Source organism: Lutra lutra, chromosome 8 (assembly GCF_902655055.1).
Source record: "Lutra lutra chromosome 8, mLutLut1.2, whole genome shotgun sequence".
Taxonomy (NCBI): domain Eukaryota; kingdom Metazoa; phylum Chordata; class Mammalia; order Carnivora; family Mustelidae; genus Lutra; species Lutra lutra.
The window spans coordinates 61749988-61773762 of record NC_062285.1 but is presented as its reverse complement, the minus strand read 5'-3'; the positions used below and the strand labels follow the sequence as shown (position 1 = coordinate 61773762).

The 23775-nt window shown below is 41.4% G+C and overlaps 1 protein-coding gene across 1 annotated transcript in view; it reads right to left on the bottom strand.

Annotated features, from left to right (window-relative positions):
• SLC38A1 (solute carrier family 38 member 1) overlaps positions 1-23775 on the bottom strand; it is a 70570-nt gene that overhangs the window by 19658 nt on the left and 27137 nt on the right. Inside the window, exons 4-6 of the mRNA XM_047743001.1 lie at positions 21005-21080; positions 20606-20721; positions 90-163 (exon numbers count right to left, since the gene is read on the bottom strand). Coding sequence (XP_047598957.1) covers positions 90-163; positions 20606-20721; positions 21005-21080 — 266 coding nt within the window. The remainder of the gene's footprint in view (positions 1-89; positions 164-20605; positions 20722-21004; positions 21081-23775) is intronic.

Sequence of the window (23775 nt, the reverse complement as noted above, 5' to 3'; positions counted from 1 at the left end):
CTGAACCGGGAGGGCATTACTCGTTCACAGTATCACCATGCAAATCATTCATCCTGGCTTTAACAAAATTAGACCTACTATCAGCTTACCTGTTTCCTTTGAACAGATCAAAAGAAGGTTTATTGAATATATAGATAGCAGTGTCACGGAAGTCAAAAGTATCCTAAAGCAAAGAAAACAAGTCTTATAAAAGAACATACTCAGACCTTACATTTTAGAAGAGCAAAGGCTTATTTATATGGTTAACACTGTTTGTTGGTAGCATCCAAATTTTGGAAACGATTAGTCACACCCTTTTTAAAATCCTCAATAAAAATGTTCTACCAAATAAGGAGCTGCTCATTAGAATCTGAGTAACCCTAATAGTGCAAATCCTCTATGTTAATTCAAAGCCTAAATAGCTCTCTGAGGTCATTTCAGTTGAAATGACTTTCAGACAGTATTAGGAAAGAAAGCTTTTATGGCCTATGATGCACTTTCTGTTACATCTGAGTGAGAAAGTGTGAAAGAGGCGTGGGATGGGGTGGGGGGCGTGGGCAAGGGCTGAGGGTAAGGCTTGTAGTGACTCTTAGGTCAATGACCATGTAACTTTAGGCAAATTGCTCAATTTCTCCCACCCCTAGATTCCTCACCTGTAACATAGACACAAACTAAATGATGTCTATGGTTCTTTTCATCTAATTACTCTGTGGCTATTTTTTAATCTATGCATTGGACCACTGAGATAATTCACTTTTTTTGCACCTAGTTCCTTTTAAAGACCAAGCATTTCTTCTAACTGATGAGAAAATTTTGATTAGGAAAATGAGAAGACATTTTTGAATGACGAACTCATGTTTTTGTTTTGGTACATCTAGCTCATTATCAAACCCACCTCAAGAAAAAGCACAGCTAAAATGACATGGAAGATCACATAGATTATTTCCAAATCATTTGGTTAAAACAGACTTGGTAATTGAAAATAAAGCCTATATGCTAAAAAGAAAAAAGTTCCAGTCTCCCCAAATGAAACCACTCACTCCCTGATGTAGGAGATCTATCCCTAGAACAGTATATACGTGCAGTTGATTCCACATTTGAGTAAATAAGGCAGGGATTTTTCTGGCAAGGGCCATTGAGAGGTACTTGGCCTATCATGGGATTCTCTCTGTGTGGGGTCTCTCTTCCCAACCCCAACCCCCGCCCGCACACCCAGTGAACCCCTGTCCTGGGGCTCAGCTCAGATGTCACTCCCTTATGTGCCTTCCCTCACCCCAGGAAGAAAGGCAGCTCCATGGCTGTCTCATGTCTCATGTGTTTTGCTTCCCCTATAGGCAATGCGGCCATAAGGAGATCGATGGGGGAGAACAGAATGGCCGACTGCAGAGCAGACAGAATGCCAGAGATTGGTCATAAAACATAAAAGAGGGACAGAGCTCAGCAGAGGTAAAACAAACACAGGGAGAAAGAACATAAAACCTAACACTCTGGGTGAAGACCAAACTGACCAGCCAATAAAAAGGGGAATTTAGGTGAAAAGATGATGATAAGGAAGAAGTGCATTCAGACATATATTGACTTAGTTAAGATCCTTGAGGGGGAGGGTGATTCCGAAGGTAAGTCCCTTATTACCTCTTCTGGCTGAGGGACAGGAGAAAGTGAGAGCAGGCAGTAAAATACCCAGCTCATAGTTCTGAGATACATAATGGAGCCCCGTTTGGTATGTTCTACCAGAGAGGAAGATACAGGACCCAACTGTGGTATGATTTTTCTTTCACCTTGTGAGAGATAAACAATATTTATTCTGAAGAAGCAAGCTTCGAATTCTGCTCAGAGTTCACTCACATTTTTAGGGACAATAAAACAAACGGGTGACTTCCATGTGCGCATGTGATAAGCCATAGAGGACTTGGGTGTGATGCAGCCTAGCATGGGTTTCCAGTAGGGGACAGGAGAGATGTAAGTTGCTGCTGTTCTGGAGTGACCACATGCCCGTTTGAGTCTATTCCCCTGGGACTGATCTGGGGAGGAGGGGGGTCCTGCCACCAGGCCCCAGGCTAATGACTAGAGAGTATGACCTTGTAGGAATTACGTGCCTGGCAGGAGGGACAATTACTAATGTCTACCTAATGATTAACCAAAGGCTAGGAGAACTGGGTACTGATTAGCAAAAGAAACATTATAAGGAAACATTCCTTCCCTCAGCTAGCAGCCCCTGGGACCACATGGGTCTTACATACGGTTGCCTCCCAACACATTCTACTGGGTCAAATCTCACTGTAGGTGATGCTCAAGCTGGCCTGTGGCCCTTGGCAAGAAGTCAAGGATTTCTTCATGAACTCCTATCACCTCTTTTTCTCTTTCCGGGAGAAAAGTCTTGGTCAAGGAAGAGATTAGCAGGGAGTGCATCTATGTTCTCCCCAACACTTACCAACAGCAGAGTGAGAGCCTCCCACTGTGGTGAAAACAACCCTCCTGCTTCCGTGTTTAAGAGACATAACACTGCACCCCAGACAGAAGGACCTGGAGCGACATTCTGACAGCCTCTGCCTTTAACCACCCCATCTCTGAAGATGGTCTTCTCCATCCTCCCAAAATCTAGAGCTTCCCTTCAAAACCCCAAAACTAATATAAAACAAAATGCTTTTTTCTAGCAGGTCATAAAAGGCAAAATCTGTACATAAAATTTTAAGACCACTTTGGGCTATAAAAGAAATCTAGTAGTATTAATGGAATTAAAATGTAGAGAAGTGCACCTCCTTGTTTAGATTCTTAGAAAGAAACTCTAAGTTGTCTAATTGGCTATAATGATGCTAGACTAGTTTAAGGGGATCCAAGGGTGTCAAAGACGCAAAATATAACATCAGAAAGAAAGGAGGAGGAATGACTTGAGAGAATGTAATAACTTATTTGAACATTTCTCCTGTCTTGAGCGTGATTGTACCTCCATTTGTCCGATGAGATCTTTGTACATATAACTGTGGTTTGCTGGCAGAGAAATATAAACCGGTATTCCTGTGCTAAGAGGAACACGAGTGATTCCTTTCTGCATCTCATCCAGACATCATGTTTGCTTTCACACTTCTGATCACTGACGACAAGTTCTAATATGGTTATGGCAAAAGCCGCTTGCTGAAAAAGGTGTTTGGGGGGCAACTAAATCTTGGCGATAGGAACTGAGCTGTCAAGGTGTTGGTATTTCAGACTTATGTTCAGCCTTGAAGAGAAGGGGATCCAAAACTTGTAGGTGGACATGGGCACTGCGTAAGCAGCGGCAGGAGAGTTATCTAGTGAAGAATGTGATCAGGGACTTCCAAGAACCCTCACATTGTCAGCCATACTTGGCAAGAGGTGGTGTGGGGACATCCTCAGAGAGTCTATGTCCCCTACGGGGAAGGAGCCTGTTAGGAAACAATTCGAGACTCCAGGATCAGGGAGGGGTCTTTAGACACCACCCTGTCCGGTTTTCCGTCCAGCACAGGCAACCTCTCTGCTCCATCCCACACACAGGCATCCAGGTCTGCAAAGTGTGTCACAGGGGACCCATACGCCACCCATCCCATCCTGCTTCTGTAAAGCACCTCGCACAGGAACTTAGGCTGAGCTGAAACTACCATTGCCATTTCACCCTTTGGACCTACTTGAATCTACTTAAAATCGAAACCCTCTTCTGCCAAACAGTCCATCTGATGGTGCTCTTTTTCAGATTGTGCCCTTTGACCTACACTTCTCCAATTTTTCCAGCTGTCATCCTGTGATGGGGGCGTTCAGGCTTTTTACATCTCAGTCATGGTCCAGTTCCTTGACCATCCTTTGTCATGGCTGTGTGCCAAGAAAAGCACAATGCTGTCACATCAGTTTGGGTCCAAATAGCACAAAGCATGTTAAGATTATTAACTTGAGATAGACATCATGTTTCCTAGAAAGCAACCCATTTTGGTGTTCATTTTTACGGCAGCCATGCCACACTTTTGATTCTTATTGAGCTTCTGTTAGAAACGCTTATTAGGCTACTCTTCCTAGTTCCATCCTGTGTATACTTTTTTTTAAAGAGATTTTTATTTATTTATTTGACAGAGATCACAAGTAGGCAGATAGGCAGGCAGACAGAGAGGGGGAAGCAGGCTCCCTGCCGAGCAGAAAGCCCGATGCGGGGCTCGATCCCAGGACCCTGAGATCATGACCTGAGCCAAAGGCAAAGGCTCAACCCACTGAGCCACCCAGGTGCCCCATGTGTATACTTTTTTTGAAAGGATTCTACACTTTCCATTATATTTTGTCTTTCCAGTCTCCTGATATCTTTTTAAATTGTTGACCTTTTTTACTTATGTATCAGCTACCTCATCAAGCTTCATATCTTGAATTTGTCTTCATCCAAGTCACTGGTTCTAACTTTGAATAGAACAAGACCCCAATCTAGAAAATGGCCCACTGTCCCATCAACTGCTCTAGCCAGAAAACTGGAAGTCACCCTTGATCTTTTATCTACTCTCTCATCCCTAACATCTAATCATTGGCAAGTGTCCTATCACTTCTCTCTCAAAAATAGTTCCTAAATCCATATGCCTTGCCCCCATCCCCATCTCCACTGTCACTACTCTGATCCAAGGCACCATCACCTCTAATTTCTGGGCAACTATAGTAATTTCTATCTCTCATTTCTTGCCCTCTCTGATCCATCCTCCAACCAGCAGCCAAAGCAATCTTTTTATTTCATTGCTTTATTATGTCCCTCCATTACTAACTAGACTGTAGGACAGGGCGTAACACTTCATTCGGAGTCATGGCCCATCTTATTTGCCTATTTACATACAATACAATACCAAACAAAGCATACAGCAGACTCTTAGCTAAGAATGAACTTACAGAATCTTATCTCATTTGTAAGTCATATGGGATTATGCCAAATGTCTTGTTAAAATCAAGATACATTCTGCTTAAGACAATCCTGTGATCAGCTAGTTCACTGTTATCTCAAAAGATAAAGTAGTTTAGCACAACCATATAGGAAAACCCTATTGACCTCCAAGGAGCAATGTTTTCTATGGTATTTGTACATAAAAGCTATTTAATAATACGTCCTTAAATATTGCTTGAGATCTAGTTTTTACCAAGTAGATCTGGGAAAGCTGGGATGAAATCTGCCCATTTCTAGTTCTCTGGCAATACTCCTGCTCTCCATGATTTCTTAAATATTTCTGACAGGGGTCCTAGATATATTTAGTGTATTTGGTGCAAGAAAATTTTGGCTCCTACCTTAAACAATAGCCTCTAAACATCTATTTTTTTTTTTAAAGATTTATTTATTTATTTATTTGACAGAGATCACAATTAGGCAGAGAGGCAGGCAGACAGGGAGAGAGAGAAAAAGAGAGGAGGAAGCAGGCTCCCTGCTGAGCAGAGAGCCTGCTATGGGGCTCGAACCCAGGACTCTGGGATCATGACCTGAGCTGAAGGCAGAGGCTTTAACCCACTGAGCCACCCAGGTGCCCCTAAACATCTATTTTAAAGACATTTATTTGTTATTGTTTAGAATCACAGTGATAAGACTGTAATTCTTTGCTCTCCCATGTCTTACCCAGACATTATATGGATAACATTATAATAAATTTCATTTCTTAAAGTGCTATATGCTAATCAAATGGAAAACTGTGACAATAGAACCACATATTTAAGGCAATTGAAATGTTCTTTCTTTCTTTTTTTTAAGTAGGCTCCATGCCCAGTGTGGAGCTCTATGTGGGGCTTGAACTCAGAACAGTGTGATTAAGACCTGAGCTGAGATCTATACACTTAACCCACTGAGCCACCCCAGTGCTCCAACAATTGACATATTCTATGTGATTTCACAACTATATTTGGGTAAATTTATCAAATCCTATCCTTTAAAATGATGAATTTTACTGTATATAAATTATACCTTAAAAAGACCAACCCCACACCACATCTTTTAAAAGCCTAGCTAAATAACAAGAAATCATATACCATGCTCCCCACCCAGCATCAGAGCCCTGGAAAGAGGTGGAGATGAAGCAGCAGTCACCACTGCCGATCCAGAAATAGCTTCCATGGGGGTGTTTACATGGGGGTGTTCCGGGCTGCCATGCAGGTGAGTGCTTTCAACTCCTCCAGGACCCATTCCTCTTAAAAAATAAGAGAACCCTTCCCAGCCTTCCCTGCATGACTCTCCCTGTCCTCTCCCTGTCCAAAGTTTAAAGCAGCTGCCCTCAAACTTTAAGGGTATATATGACTTTCCTCAGGATCTTGTTAAACTGAAGATTCTAATTCAATAGATGTGGGGTGGGACCTGAGAGTCTGCACTTCTCAAAAGTCCCCAAGTATTTCAGATGCTGCTGGTCCAGGGACCACTCTTGGAGTAGCAGGGATTTAAAGCTGCCAGCTCTGGCCCTGTGGCAAACAGATCTCAGTGTTCCCGTTTCTCACAACTGTTGAACTAGTGCCACCTGGCCTGCCACACTGTCTGCAGCTGGGGTGCCATGCCACCATCACAGTGTGACTACCTATGACACAGCCCCACGGCTGTCCAGGGGAGAATGGAGTGAAGTGAAGCATTTACAGCTGAATCATTATCATTCCTATGGGATGCGGACCATTCCTGTGGGATCCTGACTTCCTCGGGATATTAGGGCATTAGTTACTCCACCAATATATATATTTTAAAATTAGGGGCTCATGGGTGGCTCAGTCAGTGAGGTGTCTGCCCTCAGCTTGGGTCATGATCCTGGGGTCCTGGATGGAGCTCCTCATCGGGCTCCCCTGCTCAGCACGGAGCCTGCTTTGCTTCTCCCTCTCCATCTGCCCCACTCCTGACTCCTGCTTGCTTGCTCTTTTCTCCCAAGAAATAAACAAAATTATTTTCAATGCCACACCCCTCCCCCCACCCCAGCCATGTTTCTTTTCTTCCAAAAGGGATCTGAGGCTCACTACACTACCTAATTCTTCCTCTTCTAAACCCAGTTAAAAGTATAAAACATTTACCATCATCATGATTAGAATAATCCATATAAAAACTCCCTGCATTAGAGCAAAAGTAATCTTTTTCACTAGTTTTGCTTTTATCTACCGTCATCTCCCACCAATCTACAGCCCCTCCCTCCAAAATTCAAACCAGATCCAAAATGATCTGGTTGAGGCAGGATACTTACAAGAAATTTAAAATTCCAGTACAAGCTAGTTGGACAAACTGTAGGAAACATACTATTTTCTGGCCAACCATCTTTCTCCAGTCCTTCCCCTCTGTTACTGGCCTCTCTTTTACTTTCTTCTACCCTTTCCCTTTCTCCAACCTTTCTTCCTGTGTCCCCCCTCCACTTTTTTATTCATCTCTTATCTCCACTAACTCTCTCTGCCCCTCCATCTCCTCCCCGTCAACTCCTCCAAAGGGAAATACCTATATGAAATAAGTAAAGATCTAAAATCACTGCTACAGAGAGCAGAGCACTAGCTGGGGATGAAGGGAGGGCTGGGCAGTAGGGAGAACCCAAGCGAAGAAGTTGAATGTAGTTACCCATCTGCATAGTTAAGAAGCTCAGATTCGGGGGGTTTCCAGCTAGTGTGACAGAAAGCTAGCGGGGAAAGGAATTTTAGGGTATGGGAAAGAGAGGGGTTTTCAAGTGAAAGGCCATGACATCTGCACTGGACAGGGAAGGAAGTGTACTTCTCCCTGAGGTTCTCCAAGGCTGTCGGTGACATTGGAGGACAGGCATGGGAGTACCCAAGGGAGGAGCCTGGAAATGGGGAGGGGGTGTTGTGGTCACAAGTAGAATGTCTGGAGGGTAACTGCAGAGGCAGATGGTGCAGCACAGTTCCTGGCCCAGGGAAGCCATGCTAGCAGGAGGCTTAAGTGGAAAAAAAAAAGGCAACACAGAGGAGGAAGAATCGTCTATTTTTTTTTTTTTTTTTTTTTTTTAAGAATCGTCTATTTAATGAGAGCCCAAATGGAAGGGGATGTGCCTGAAAGTGAGAAGAGAGGGACCAAGTGTTCTGAGTTCCTAATCCATGTGAAAATTTGAAATATTTTGGAAAATTCAAACCTATCTTTTACATACAAATCCATTTCCTAGAACTTTACTTTAATAGGGATTCAATATAATTAATAAAACACTTAATTGATCATCACTACCAATAAATTTAGGGTATTTTCAGTACGTCAGGCCCACACTAAGCACTTTAAAATATTTTAAAAATAGTAGTACTATTGGGGCGCCTGGGTGGCTCAGAGGGTTAGGCCTCTGCCTTCGGCTCGGGTCGTGGTCTTAGGGTCCTGGGATCGAGCCCCGCATCGGGCTCTCTGCTTGGCGGGGAGCCTGCTTCCCCCTCTCTCTCTGTCTGCCTCTCTGCCTACTTGTGATCTCTCTCTCTGTGTCAAATAAATAAGTAAAATCTTTAAAAAAGAAAAAAAAAAAAAAAAAAAAAAAAAAAAAAAAAATAGTAGTACTATTACTATTTTACAGATAAGGAAATTGAAGTTAAGAGAGGTTAGGTATTTTGTCTAAGGTCGCAGAGCTAGCATTAGAGCCCTCAAAGTCTGATTCCAAAGTCGTTACCCACCCATGCTACATTGTCTGCCAAAGTCAAATGTCCACAGAGGAATGACAGTGTAAAAAGTAAAACCTAAGCAGAAGACAAATGACTTAGAATGAAATACATCATAGGCCTAACAGAGCCCGTTGTTAACAGTGAGATTTGGGGTGATTTCTTTATACTTAATTTATTTTATGTATTTTCAAAATGGTCTTTAATGATTATCTCACTTACAATAATAGTATTAAAATGAAAAATGTAAAGAACCTCTTAAATGATAGTAGTATTATTCCAATTCTTCCTTTTGGGGAGGGAGGGGGAAGAGTTGCATTTGTTTAAACCCCAAGATCATTAATACAGTCCCAATTTCATTTAAGGAGCTCACAAAATACTTAAAGAAAGGAGCAGAAACATATAATTATTCAGTCCCAAAGTGTACTTCCTAGTCACTACATTGTGATTAAATTTCAACATTCTGAGGGTCAGAGGACCAGCACACCAGGATCTGGTGGCATGCAATTATTTGTAATATTTACAAATTAGAGAGTGAAAGGGATGGTTTTTAAATGCTGAGCTGGGAACGGGCCGGGATCAATTATTCGTACAATTCCTTCCATTTCTTTCCTTGTAGATAAATCTACATTTCTTGATGCAAAGCTGCTCTTAAACTAGCCTCACTGCTGATTAGATATTTCATCTTGTCTAATTTCTAATGAAAGAAATATGCCTCACTGATGACCAAATCAAGTAAGATCTAGTATGATCCTACAGAGAATGAAGTACTTAAAAGATGTATGCAGACAGAACTAGAATTTTATCAATTTAGTTGATACTTCATGAAGTTAAACAGTTAGGAGGAGGTTTGAGTTTAAAAGAGGAAGTTGGGGACGCCTGGGCGGCTCAGTTGTTTGGACGACTGCCTTCGGCTCAGGTCATGATCCTGGAGTTCCAGGATCGAGTCCCACATCGGGCTCCCAGCTCCAAGGGGAGTCTGCTTCTCCCTCTGACCTTCTCCTTGCTCATGCTCTCTCTCACTGTCTCTCTCTCAAATAAATAAATAAAATCTTTAAAAAAAAATAAATAAATAAATAAAAGAGGAAGTTGTACTGGTAAGAAAGCAAGCCATGTGCCACTACCACTTCCTGTTTTTGCTTATAGTCGTTGGTAGAGGTCTGTGGGTTTTGTGGGCACTCCATTTATAACTCTTGACATGTCCTCCTTCCTCTTCTTCTACTCCACAAGAATAACTGGCTTCCTTTTTCCTCAAACCTAGATCCTTACCTTTGAAAATGACATCCCCTTTATCATACTCTTAAGATGTAACTCCTGAGTGACAGAAAAATTCCACGTAACCATTAAATAAAGGAGTGTGCTGTTCTCGGTGGGTATTTTGGACTTCCACTCCAAGGGGAACGATAGAGCTATGGCTTCATTCATACTTTCCTACTGTTTCCATGGTAACAATGCACATTGAAGGAGCAATGGACTTGGATGTTGAGAGGACTACACCATGGGCTTGTTGCCCTCCTTCCCCTCATCCCACACCAATCACAGTGTCATCCTAGCAAGTGCCGTAGCCTCTGTGACTCTAAGCTTCTTCACCTATAAAATAAGGATGATAAGTAGGGTTGTTATAGGTCCCATGGCACACGTATGCTTTATAACATCTTTTTTTTTAACTCTCTAAAGAAAAAAAAAAAAGCTATTCGCAGCTAGCAAGCCAGACAAAAAGAAGCTACAGGTGGTTTTGGTCAGTATGCTGTAGTTGGCAAACCTCTAATGTAGTTGCAGATGGTTGAAACACGGACCCAATGTGAAGTGAAGCCTGTAGCCATTGAACAAAGCACAGCTAACTGGCCCACACAAGGGCATTCTTCCACTCTACTAAACCAGCTACCACTCTGTGAGTAGTGAAAGTTCAAGCTAACCTTGAAAATCCAAATTTCTGGGCTGTCCCGACCTACTGTGCTGATACACACCTGGCTTACTGCAAACCAGGAAAGTGAACGAAAGGGCATTCACGCATCACGGAGGTCTTAATACTGATAAAACCTTAGACAGTAGAGTTAAGTTGCCTCTCGCAACCTGAGAAAAACAGTGCTCCAAATGGGGGCCATGCTGTTGTCCTTGGGTAGCACCGGGGCCCCGGACAGGATGCGACTCAGTCTACAGAGGACTCAGCCAACTCCGGGTGCATGCTCTCGCGCATGTGCGTAGTGCACACACCCGCGCACCTCTGGGGCCACGAGAATTGCCTTCTGGAACCCTTATCAGACACATCTTAGATGACTCACCAACTAAGCATAACTGCTCAACTCTTAAAAACAATGGGTGGGACTCATCTCCTACGCTTGCCAACCCTCTTTCGCTTACAAAATAAGCACTCATTTTTAGCACAACACTAACCACTCCTATTTCCCGATTTCTGAAAAGCTGCTTAATCCAGCGAATTTCAATAGAGTTCAATGGCACTGCCACTGCCCTTTTTACATGTATCTCAAATGTTGGCAAGGCTGAATGTGCCATTTCTCCTCTTCCAGTATTATTATTCCCAAACAAGAGAATCTGATGCCAATGATTTTTGCTGCCAGCTGAAGGACAACAATTTTCTCTTCAGATCATTTCTAAGGAACAGTGACTTTAACTCAAAGAATTTTAAAAAACAAATAACTGATTGACAAGAGGGAAGAGGATTGTGACTATACTCATGGACCTCCTCCTAGGATCACCGGAAGAGTAGGGTTTCCCTATTGACTTCCTCTTTAATCGCCCAGTTTTTAAGATCACAAGATCCAGTTGGTCTTTCCGCGGAAGCAGGCAAAGAACTGCCTGCTAAGGAGTGCACAGAGAGAGACGACTTAACATTTACGAGGAATAACTTGATAAATATCACACAGACCATCTCTGTTACTGCTAAGAGCAAAATTATCATCTTGGTGGGCGTGATTCAAACTTTCTGGAATACATATGAAGTAACGAAGCAGTGACAATTCAGGATCATGCAGAGTACATATTTGTGAAGGAACACTGCGGTCTCACTCCAATTTAGTAGAATTTGCTAAAAAAGATAGGAGACTTCAGAGCTATGCTGAGACAGTTATTTAAGAATACAAACCTCCTGGTATCGTGAGAAGCCCCCCCCCCCTTTTTTGTGACAGGCTAATAATGATCAAATACCTACAAGATAAGAACAGGACTTAGGGCAATGTGTTGATGGACCTATGGTTCTAATTCCATTTCTGTCTGTCCCTTATGTAGGCTCAACTGTAAAACACTGAATTTAAAGAGAGAAGTCCCCTGCTAGTCTGATCCTGATTTACAGAGATCTTTATATTCTAGATTGACCCTTACTGGCATGGCCATTTACTGGTTTGTTTGTAAACACTGTAATTATAGGTAATACAATATTGCATCTTTTTAGTGGTCCACAGAAGTAAATATTAAGAAAAAGAGAGACAGAATTCACCTACAATTGAAGCAGACAATTTACCACAAAGTAAAGGTAATTGCTGTACACTGAAAATGACAATTATGTTCCTTTTTGCAAATAGCAATTTAACAACAAATGCCCTTTTAGCAATGTAATACTAACCTCTTACAGGATTTAACAGGCTCTGAACTATTTAGAATGTTCAAATGAAAGAGGCATTCCCAGGAAAGTAACCAAGTAACCACTTGGGGGCGAGTGCTGTGCTAACCTGGTTATTATCATTACATCTCCACAGCCCACTGAAAATTTGAGGGTGAGCTAAACCTTTCAGTTGGTATTTGCCCTCCAATAAGTTTGCACCAATTATGAGGGCCATTGTTTTGCCCTAAAAGACTTGTTTGGTTTTGCAAAATCTAATTCTTAAGTATTAGTTCATTCATGTCAATGAAACTTTATTGAGAATCACATATATGCAAGCAACTGTTCTAGATCTTGTTGGGGCCAGCAGGGTTGGGGGGTGGGGAGTGAGGGGTTAGAAGTGATGGCGGGGGCGGGGGGCTGATTTGAACAAGGAAGAATTAGACATTAATCCTGCCCTTGTAGGGCTCAGAGTTCAATCGGAAAGGTAAAGAAGTATCAGGGAAACAGTTCTGGAGGTGGCATCTGACTGGGCCTCACAGGCCTGTCAGGATTCAGAAGCACGGAGGTGCATGGGAATAAGGAGGGGGAAAGGCCAGGGTGATAAGGATGGTGCAGGTGGCCTTTACAGAAAAGAAGGACGTGGTGTGGCTGAAATGGAGGCTCTCTGAAGGCAGATGGGGTTGAAAATACAGTTTGGAGTAGGTGGCACGGCATCAACTGCTTATTCTCGCTCTAAGGGCCTTAAATATCAGTACTGAAAATCTGCTTTTCCTCAGTTTTCTGTAGGTAAGAAGGGGGAAAAAAAAGCCTTATGGCATTGGTTTTAAATTCCTTAAAAAACAGGCTTCTTTTCATTAGTTTCTTCCCCTAAAAAAACCTGGTAGGAAGACAATACAGGGTGAAAGCTTTGCACCCCCACTCCACCCCAGCCCCTGTGCCACTCTCCAGAAGCAACTCTTGTCAACAGCTCACTCATGCACCCTCGAAATAGTCTGCAGGGCGTAAGCACACACACACACTCTCCTCTCTTGCCCGCTTCCACCTAACGGTCAGGCTTTTTCAAACAATAATATTCTTGTGACATGTTTCCATACCAGTACATATAATTCAGTTTCCTCTTTCATATAGTAGTCTAATATTCTATTTTATGGAACTACTCGGAGTATTGAACCAATTCGCTAATAATGGGCTTGGTATTATCTGACTTTGTCAGTCCTTGGTTTTTAATTCTTAACATTTAGTTAAATATTTGGAAGGAATTAAGGTCAAGGGCTCACGAAGACAAGGGACATTCTTAAAAGCACTCAAGGCCAAGTCAGGTATAGATATGACACATATGAAGCAGTTCAGAAGGTATGTTAGTTTCATGATATACTTTAAGCATGTGTTTTATGGGCTATTACCAGGAACCTGACCACCCCGATCTACAATGTGGTGCACTTGATATAATAAAACTATTTCCATTACAATAATGGTGACGATTCTTGGTGAAACAGTAGTAACATAGTCCAGGAATATTGAAGATTATACAAGATGATTTTTAAAGCTGAAATATTAACTTGCTGGTATCTATTGATAAAAATAGAATTTCTCTGATGATGTACATTAATAATGCAGATTTGATTTCTGATGAAGGTATCACAAAAAGACAGTATAGTGTTTTATGGTTCTAGAGTCAGAAAAGCCTGGACGGAACCTTGGCTCCCCAACTTGGTAAGTTGTTATTAAGCCTTAGTTACCTCGTCTGTAAAATGGAACTAATACTTACTTCATAGTGTTGATGGAGATTAAATGAGATAAAACAGCATATGTAATTACTGTTCAATAGATGTTAACCATTATTTATGACTACCTAATTAATAATTCCACAAACAGGTACTATATAGTGCTAGTATGTACAAATCATTACTGGTACTCCCTTCATTTTTCTCTCTCAGAAACACAAGCACATTTTCTCTCTCATGCACACACACTCTCTCACACATACTTTCTCACACACATACTCTCTTCTTCCTCTGTCACACACATGTACACACATACACACTCATAGCGGTCCTATAGGGTTGGCACTAATTAATAAATGTCTTCTTGCATGCCACTTTTCAAAGTGTGTCTTTAGCTATATTATATTTTTATCTTCACAACCAAGTGACATAGAAAATGGCAAACGGGACTCAAAAACTACGAAAACTCAAAAAAAGAGCCTCTGGAATTGTAATCAACCAAAATAAAATTTGAACTTACATTGTTTCACAATTATCATTTCAAACAGATGGTTTATAAACTCAACTTTTATAATAAATGATCATATCTTTCGAGGTCTCAGAAGTATCATCAATTACATTCTCCTTTTTCACAGTTTTACACTTAAGGGCTACGTTATTAAAATAATAATAATAATATGCCAGGAAGTTATGAAAAAATATAAAATCTATACAGTTTAATAAACTTCTCATTTACTTACTACTATGAGGAAATGATATGTTCTAAAGATATTCATTTTCTATAAAATGTATGCTTTTAATAGGTATCTTTAGAAATATAACTTTCCTAGTCTCTTTGGTTAGGTTTATTCCTAGGTATCTTATAGTTTTGGGTGCAATTGTAAATGGGATTGACTCCTTAATTTCTCTTTCTTCTGTCTTATTGTTGGTGTAGAGAAATGCAACTGATTTCTGTGCATTGATTTTATATACTGACACTTTACTGAATTCCTGTACAAGTTCTAGCAGTTTTGGAGTGGAGTCTTTTGGGTTTTCCACGTATAGTATCATATCATCTGCGAAGAGTGATAGTTTGACTTCTTCTTTGCCGATTTGGATGCCTTTAATTTCTTTTTGTTGTCTGATTGCTGAGGCTAGGATAAAGAAGATGTGGTATATATACACAATGGAATACTATGCAGCCATCAAAAGAAATGAAATCTTGCCATTTGCGACTACATGGATGGAACTAGAGGGTATCATGCTTAGCGAAATAAGTCAATCGGAGAAAGACAACTATCATATGATCTCCCTGATATAAGGGAGAGGAGATGCAACATGGGGGGTTAAGGGGGTAGGAAAAGAGTAAATGAAACAAGATGGGATTGGGAGGGAGACAAACCATAAGTGACTCTTAATCTCACAAAACAAACTGAGGGTTGATGGAGGGAGGGGGGTTGGGAGAGGGGGGGTGGGGCTATGGATATTGGGGAGGGTATGTGCTATGGTGAGTGCTGTGAAGTGTGTAAACCTGGCGATTCACAGACCTGTACCCCTGGGGATAAAAATATATTATATGTTTATAAAAAATATAACTTTCCTGTTTTGGGCTAGGGTGGGAGAGATGGTAAAGTGAGATAAAAAATAAAACAAACCCCACCATTCTTCCATGCCAAGATCTACTTTGTTTTCCTTTTCTTTTCTTTCCTTGGGATGGGGAGGGGAAGAAGGAGAAGGGGACGGAGAATCTTAAGCAGGCTCACACCCCGTGCGGAACCCTATTCCAGGTTCAATCTCATGACCCTGAGATTGTGACCTAAGCCGAGATCAGGAGTTAGATGCTTAACCCACTCAGCCACCCAGGCACCCTGCCAGTATTTAATTTTGATACCACTTTGGCCATGAAGGAGTTACAGGGGAGCTATGTAAAAAAAAAAAAAAAAAATGAGTGATAGAAGAGGGAGTTATAGTGGAAGAGTTTTCAGCATTCACTGCCTTTTCCTTGGATCCCCAATCTTAGGAAAACTGAGTTCAATGGGTGCATTTTACCTTGAGATACTTGTGCCTCAGCATATCCCCAATTTGCTGCCTCAGGGTACAGCCCCATTTTGCCCTCAAAAGAGAACATATACCATCAGAACAATTGTAAGCTGAAGATTCCCCATTCCCATACTTCCTGTTCCTCAGATGGAATACAGGGCTTCAGAATTCGGGGAAAACACAAAACCTAACTGCATTCTTCCAATGGGGCAGAGTTCACTTAATCCCAACTGAATCAGATGTGTGTTAAACAGGGATGACAGCCATTATGGTTAGGTCAAAAAAAACGAGCCCCAAATTCATCCAAGAAAAAGAAATCACTCCCGCAAGTTTTCAGATGACCCCAGTGACGAGCTCCGCACCCAGCCTCAGGGAGACTTGGAGGAGCCTTCCCAGCTGCTTTTCTAAAGAAGCTTGGACAGGCTTGGACTCTTTTTCCGTGTTGGCTAATATGAGTCTGGAACAGGGCCCTGTACCAGATGAAATACCTTGATCCTGCCAACTGCTTCTTGGCTTTGAGCAGCTGTAGGAGCAGCTGGTTTTACGACACACAGAGTGAGTCCTTGTTCTAAGGTAGGAGAGTGCTGCATTTTGTGAAGAGCTTATAAGTTTGGGTCTTTATACAGCTACCTTCACAAGCTTTCACCTGATGATTCAGTGTGCGGTGCTTGCTATTCACACATCTTGCAAGTAACCAAATAATTCCTAAGAGTTTTACGCAGGGCAGTCTTCCTACAACTCTAAGTGTCGAGTTTATCCAATTCTTTGCTTTAGTCAGAAACTGAAGAGTCATGAGACAAGAGATCAATTATCCCTGAATGACTGTAACTAAAAATCAACTGAATTCTAGAAATGGCAGATTGAATATAAGAACTTACTCTTGCTCCCTCCTAAGAACACTAGAGGAGACAATAAGCACAAAATTTCAGAACTGGAAAGTAGACAAAGCTGAACCTTCAACTGGCAGTGGAGAAAGCCAAGACTCATCCAATTTTCACCATAGAATTCCCAAAAGGCCCCGGTGGCATTACTGCAAGTAGGGAATAGTGGAAAGGATGAGCTAAAATAAAGGGGATCCTCAAGAAATAACTAGGTTCCCCAGACCAGGCACCTATTCTGTGAAGCTGAGGGGTTGCTCCTCTCCTATCTGGCAAAAGACATATATCTGAAGAGACATTCTCTGTAAAGTATAATATTCGGGTCTCTGGGTGAGGGGCCCAGCACAACTTGGGTTGGGGGGTGTGGGTACTGCCAGGAAAACTGGGATTAGGTGAACACATGCAACTGAGATATCCACCCCCAAACTGTGCCCCCAGCTTGGTTCCCAAAAAGATGGCGGCAATGCTGAGACCCTCCTGGCAGGTAACCAGAAGATGCTGAGTGATCCCAGCAGCCAAAGAGTAACCAACACTGCTGGTTCCCCAAGTAAAAGGCTGGTGACAACACCTTAAGTGAAACTATTCCCAACAAGCCCCACTCATGTGTGGCAGGCGTAAATTGGCCTTGTTTTCCCCATCCCTTACTTTCGAATACAACAGACACAAAAGGACCACCTGACATTTCAGAAAAGATCCTAAAATGAAAGATCAATTTCAAAGCAAACAAACAAAAAATCAACTTGTGCCAGAGGGATACAGTAAGTGGAATTCAGACTGTTGGAGACTCTATAGGACAAACGGCCCAGTTTCTTCATCACATAGAGTGCATAGGAGAAAAGAAGAGAGAAATGGGGGAACCTACAGCTTAAAAGAGATTAAAACACGTATCAGCCAACTGCATTATATGGACCTTATTTGAGTACTGATTTGGAAAATCCAGTTGTTGTTTTGTTAAAGGAGATAAACAGGCAATTCAAATATTGTTTGGATATCTGATGTTATTAAGGAACTGTTGATAATTTTTTAGGTGTGACATATTATGGTTATGTTTTAATAGCCCTTATATTTTAATGAGAAATACACTGAAATATTTATGGGTGAAATGATATTAGAGCTGCGACTTGCTTCCGGACAATCCAGGTGAGGGGTATGATTAAACAAGTAAGGCCATGGGATGAAGGGAAAATGGGAATCTTTTATACTCTTCTTCCCACTTTATGCTTGAAATTTCCCATAACAGAGAAAAACTATCACTAGAATCCTTAGTGAAAACACTGAAATCATAAAACAAAATAATATAAGAAAGGAATATTCCAAGAATTTTTAAAAGCTCCTGTAAAAAAAAATAATAATAATAACAGAAATAAAGCATTCAGTAAAGAGCTGAGGGAAATTGAGGACATGTCCCAGAAACTACAGTGAAAAATTATAGAAATGAAAATAAAGAATAAAACTGGGAGGACAAGTCCAGAAGTTCCAGAATCTGGGGAGCAGTTCCAGAAACATAGAAAAGGTAAAAAGAGGAAGGAATTCATTGACACAATAATGTGTATGAAAATATCCCCAAACTGAAGACTATTACCTTCTAAAAGAAAAGGAGGTACCGACAGCCTGACACAGTGGGTGATTAGGGCCACTTCAAGACACAGAACTATAAAACTGAAGAACATGTGGGACAAAGAGATTCAACAAATTTCCAGAAACAAAACAGAACAAAACCGAAAAATCCTGGCTATATAAAAGAAATCAGGAATCAGGAGGATATGGGACTTCACAACAGAAGAAACTAGAGAGCGATGAAGCAATACCTTCAAAATTCTGAAGGAAAATTATTGCCAATATAGAGTTCTTTATCCAGCCAAATTGCCAATCCAGGATGCAGGTAGGATAAAAACATTTTGCAGACATGAAGGCCTCGGAAAAAGTTATTTCTGTTCATCCTTTCTCAGCAACAAAAAGGAAGTCAATCCAGAAAAAGGAAGAAATGGAATACAGGAGAAATAAGGGATCTAGGAGAGAAGAGAGGTGAAGGGGATTCCCAGAGAAGGGGGTTCCCAGAATGGTGACAAAAAGAGATTTCAAAATAAAAGTCTGTTCTCTCTGCCTCAGTTCCCTTACCTGTGAAGGCAGGAACTAACACTAGTACCTATCTCAGAGACTTGCAAGGATTCAGCATAAAGACTTAGAATAGTACCTGGTACAAAGTAAGAGCCACAAGAGTTACTGTGGTTACCATCATCAAAGAATTGATTCTTCAACTACTTAACATAGAACTAACTAATACTGTGATAGTAACATAAATACATCAGTGTAAAACACATTTCCGAACCGAACATTTTTCCAGCTTAGGAATAACTGAAAATAGTCACAGAATCATCGGGTTTCAGAGGTTGGCACAGTTCTGAGATTTTTCTAGTATAGTTGCCTTATTTTACAGAGTAGGCAACTACAGCTCAGAGTGGCTAAGTAACTTGCTTAAGACTACAGAAGACTTCATTCAGAAGAGGAGTTGGGACTACCAGTCGGGTGTCTCCAGTCACTGCTCTGAAAGTCACAAGTGCAGCGACCCTGCAGTATCCTCAGAGGGTCAGAGTTCCACGCATACCAAAAAAGTCACCATAGAAATATTTTGTCCAACGCCATCCTTTCACCCTAAAACCTGGCACCTGGCTCAAGATATACATAAACAGAAAGACCACACAAAATGATTCATCAGCATTGTTTTCTTGTTTTCTCTATTGAGAGAAGAGGCTGCTGTTGGGTTTACAGAGTTGGATGGAAAATAAGGAAAAAAAGTCTTGAATTCACTGCCCTAAACAGAGTTTTATTTCTAGGAAAGACATGTCTAGTGCATTTACACGTAAGAGGAAGAATGTTAATCCCTAGTGCTACTGACCGAAATGGCCCAGCATGGAAGGACATCATTGATTCCTGGGTAATGGAATGGATAGCAGTGTACTTTCATCACAGTTTTCTTTCTTCTTCTTCTTCTTTTTCTTCTTCTTTTTTTTTTTTACAGTTTTCTAAGTCTAAAGGAATATACACAATTTGTAGGAGTACTAGCCATTCTGGTCACTGCTTCCAAGGAAATAATGCTCCCATCTCAACAATCCAGCAATGAAAACTACTGAGTGAGGCCAGTGAGGAACATTGAGTGTAGTCTGTGGGAGGGGGAAGGCTGGAGAAGAGAATTTCCTCCTCGCCTCTTCAGGCAAAACACCACTGATACTCCCTACAGGTTTGAGAGAAGAATCAGGCTGGGTGAGCATTTTCCTGGTATAAATTCTATGATCTGTTTTCTACTTGTTCCAACTGAAAACAAGCCCTCTGTCCATCTGCAGAAAGTCCCATTTAACAGTGCGAGGAAAAGTTATCTGAAAACAAAATTGCCTATTTTCTTTTAACTAACTCTCAGAGGAAAAGTACATGCTAATTTCTCATCTGTGCTTCTCGGCTATTTATTACAAACAAATTTGCGATTACCTTTGGATATAGTACATGTTCCATTGCAATCCAAATACCAAAGTGGTGAGTGGTTGAATTCGACATCTCCAAATTATTTTGACCTTTAGGTGAGATTTAAAGTGACAGGGAATCCAAAAATACCAAAAATCTTATTTTGAAATTTGTTAATCCTTCTTATAAAGGCTCATTTTGGTGCTTTGGGTGGATAAAAAGGTTTTCTCTTTCCCCTTCCTCATAAACGTAAGGTGCAACTTGGAAAATCATTCCAATAAACAATGTAAAAGTATGTACTCATAACTTAACCGAGTTAGTAAAAATATGAAGAGAAAAACTATTTAGAAAATTTCCAATTTCTTCTATAGATGAGCAGAAATATACAGAAAATACAGTTTTAACACGGAAAGTACAGCAATGTCAACACTCACAGAAAAAGTAGGATTCCGGTGTTTGCCAGGGCAAAGGCGAGTCCTAAAATCCCACTGCCCATAATGGCGTTGCTGAGGTTAAAAACAGACATGCCCAAGGAGGTTGTTCCTGGAATCTAAACAAAGAGACAAACAAACATAAGCAAATCAGTCCCCAGGAAAGTTCATCGTGCCAAAGTCTTTAAAGCGCTATTAGGAACCGGTGTGGCAATAAAATTCAAGAAATACTTCCTTAGTGGTCTAGTTATTTTTTAAAATGGGTTTCAGCAGAAGATACACAGGATACCCTGGGGAATATAAGTAGCTATACTTCTGGTATTATGTTACATGAATTAAAAACATCTGTCCCATTTTATGTGATTAAAACAAACAAGCATCCCTTAGTATAATGACACTTACATATTCATCACATTTCTTTTTTTCCAAATGGCTGTTAGTGAGACTTCTTCTACTCTCGCGGTCAGAAATAAACTTGCTGTAAAGACACGTTATAATAATTTAACTTCACGATAATGATTGAAGCTTCACATTATTACTTATCAAAACATCACACATGAAAAGTTACCAGTCAGTTCCTTAAGAGTTTATAGCCCGGTACAACCACCTTTCTGTTTTGTTTTGCCTTTTTTTTTTTTTTTGCCAGAATTCACTGTCTCCACTTTCGTCTTAACAAATAAACTCCAAGCACTCCAACGGACAGATACTTTGCTTCAATTGTTTTTCTACTCCTCACTCTACTTAGTAGAAACCATTGCTAATAGCAGGTGCTCATCTCGAGATGAAATGAAAGACAACCATAAATCAAAAAGAATAATCTCAAATCATTTCAGTACTGATGGATTAAAACACTAGATGCAATGGAAGTTAACTTTTACATAGAATTTTCTCTGACCGACAATTCGATAATGTCAAGGATACTATAAAGGGGGCATTTAAAAGAATCCTGGAAACAGGCCTCCTTCTGAGCTCACATCCCTGGCGTGCAAACTTAGTAAATAAAGCATTCCCTCTCTGCTGCAAAAAAGAAAATAACTCTTTCCCCATCAGACATTCCTTCAGCAACTGCTATCTGCAAGCCAGCAGGCCAGGTGATGAGGGAGGCACGGGAATGGGTAGTAAGTGACGCTGACACCAGGCCAACAAGAGGCTGTAGGAGTTCAGGCTGGGAGATCATGGTGGGGGAAGGCAGAGTAGGTAGTCCACGATGAGGGGCAGAGCTATAGGGCTTTAAGAAAGTGTGGCATTTAGAACTTGAGCTCAAATCCTCACTAGCTCTGAGGCACAAGGCATCCTGTCTCAGTCTTCTCATCTGTGAAATGGGAGTAATACTATTATATTATCTCGTAGCATTACCGGGAGAATTAAATAAGAGACCATGTGTAAAACATCGGTACAGCTCCAGGCACAGAGTAACAGCACTAGATGTTAGTCACTCCTCTGCATGGGGGAGGTGGGACTGAGGTTGGGATGGGAAAGATTCAGACAGGTTGCGTAAACTATATACAGACATAGAAGCAGGAATCCAGAAACCTCGAAGAACCATCAAATATATTAATGATTGATATGAGACCGTTATGGGCTAAATTCCCAATTTAAAAAAAATTCCTAAAATCTTTAAAAACAAAAAACTTCAATAAAAAAAAAAAAGGAAGCAGAGATGTGCCTGGGTGGCTCAGTTGGTTAAGTGTCTGCCTTCGGCTCCGGTCATGATCCTGAGTTCTGTCCTGGGATTGAGCTCCATGTTGGGCTCCCTGCTCAGTGGGGAGCCTGCTTCTCCCTCTCCCTCTGCTGCTCCCCCTGCTTGTATTCTCTCTCTCTGTCAAATAAATAAATAAAATCTTAAAAAAAAAAACAAAAACAAAAACAAAAAAAAATTCCCATGGCACCTGGGTGGTTCAATTGGTTGAGTGTCCAACTCTTGGTCTCCCCTGCATTGACTTCCACATTGGGTGTGGAGCCCAGTTTTTAAAAAAAATCCTGGGGTGCCTGGGTGGCTCAATCAGTTAAGCGTCTGCCTTCAGCTCAGGCCATGATCCCAGGGTCCTGGGATCAAGACCCTCACTGAGCCCCTTGTAGAGCTCCCTGCTCAGCATGGAGTCTGCTCCTCCCTCTCCCTCTGCCCCTCCCCTAGCCTGCTTGTGCTCTCTCTCTCTCTCTCAAATAAATAAATAAATCTTTAAAAGAAATCCCCACTAACAAAACAGGTGTTATTGTCAAAGAAGAGTCCATAGGTACACTGCTGCATGGATTAGTAAGACACGTTAGGGATGCTTTTCAGTTATTCCTTTGAAAATTTAATTGCCCAGTTTTGGGAAGAACTAGTCACAGTGAATTTTTCACTAATAAATGTAAAGCCACTTGAATTGGACTATTTTAAAGAAGCAGATATCTTTAAACTGTACGTTACATTTTCATATGGTGTTTTGAATGATGCTGTATTCCACAATAAAACGTTTTTAAATAAAAGATACATCTCATCAAAGTTGGTTTAATTTAGCTACCTTTCTCGTCTTTCATCAAGGGGTCTGGCTTCTCACTGGCATTACTTCTCCAAGCTCGCCTTCTTTTGCCAGGATAAGCTAAAGACAGGCGGTATAATACTACGAACTTGCCCTGGGGCCATCACCTCATCTAAGCCACATGATCTGCGGCTTATCCCTTCGACATCTGCCTATGCCTGCCACCTGTCCAGCAAGAGGGTGAACCGAAGTAGAAGGCAACCTCGGTCCCCTGAAATGCAGGAGAGACTGTGCCAGCTAAAACCACAGCAGGGAGGTCTGGCTGTGCAAAAGGGAGTAGAGATGAGGAATCCAGAAAAGGAAAAGCCTCTTATATTGGTGGAATCAGCCAGAGGGAACTTAAAGGCAGAGGCCTGAGAAATCCTATTGAGAGAGAGAATGAGTGGGGAGGGGCAGAATGAGAGGGAGAGGGCCAAGCAGACTCCGGGCTGAGCACAGAGCCCAGCACAGGGCTCCATCCCAGGACACCAAAGTCGGGCGCTTAACCGACTGAGTCACCCTCAGGTGCCCTGCCCTTATTTTAAATCTTTACACAGAATTGAGGTTTACAGATCTGGCTGAAGAGGGGCAAGGAAAAGCTGTCTTCCTTTTCGCACAGACAGCCCCCTTAAAAAATGTGGGTGCTGGACTTGCCAGGATGAAAGGGACTTG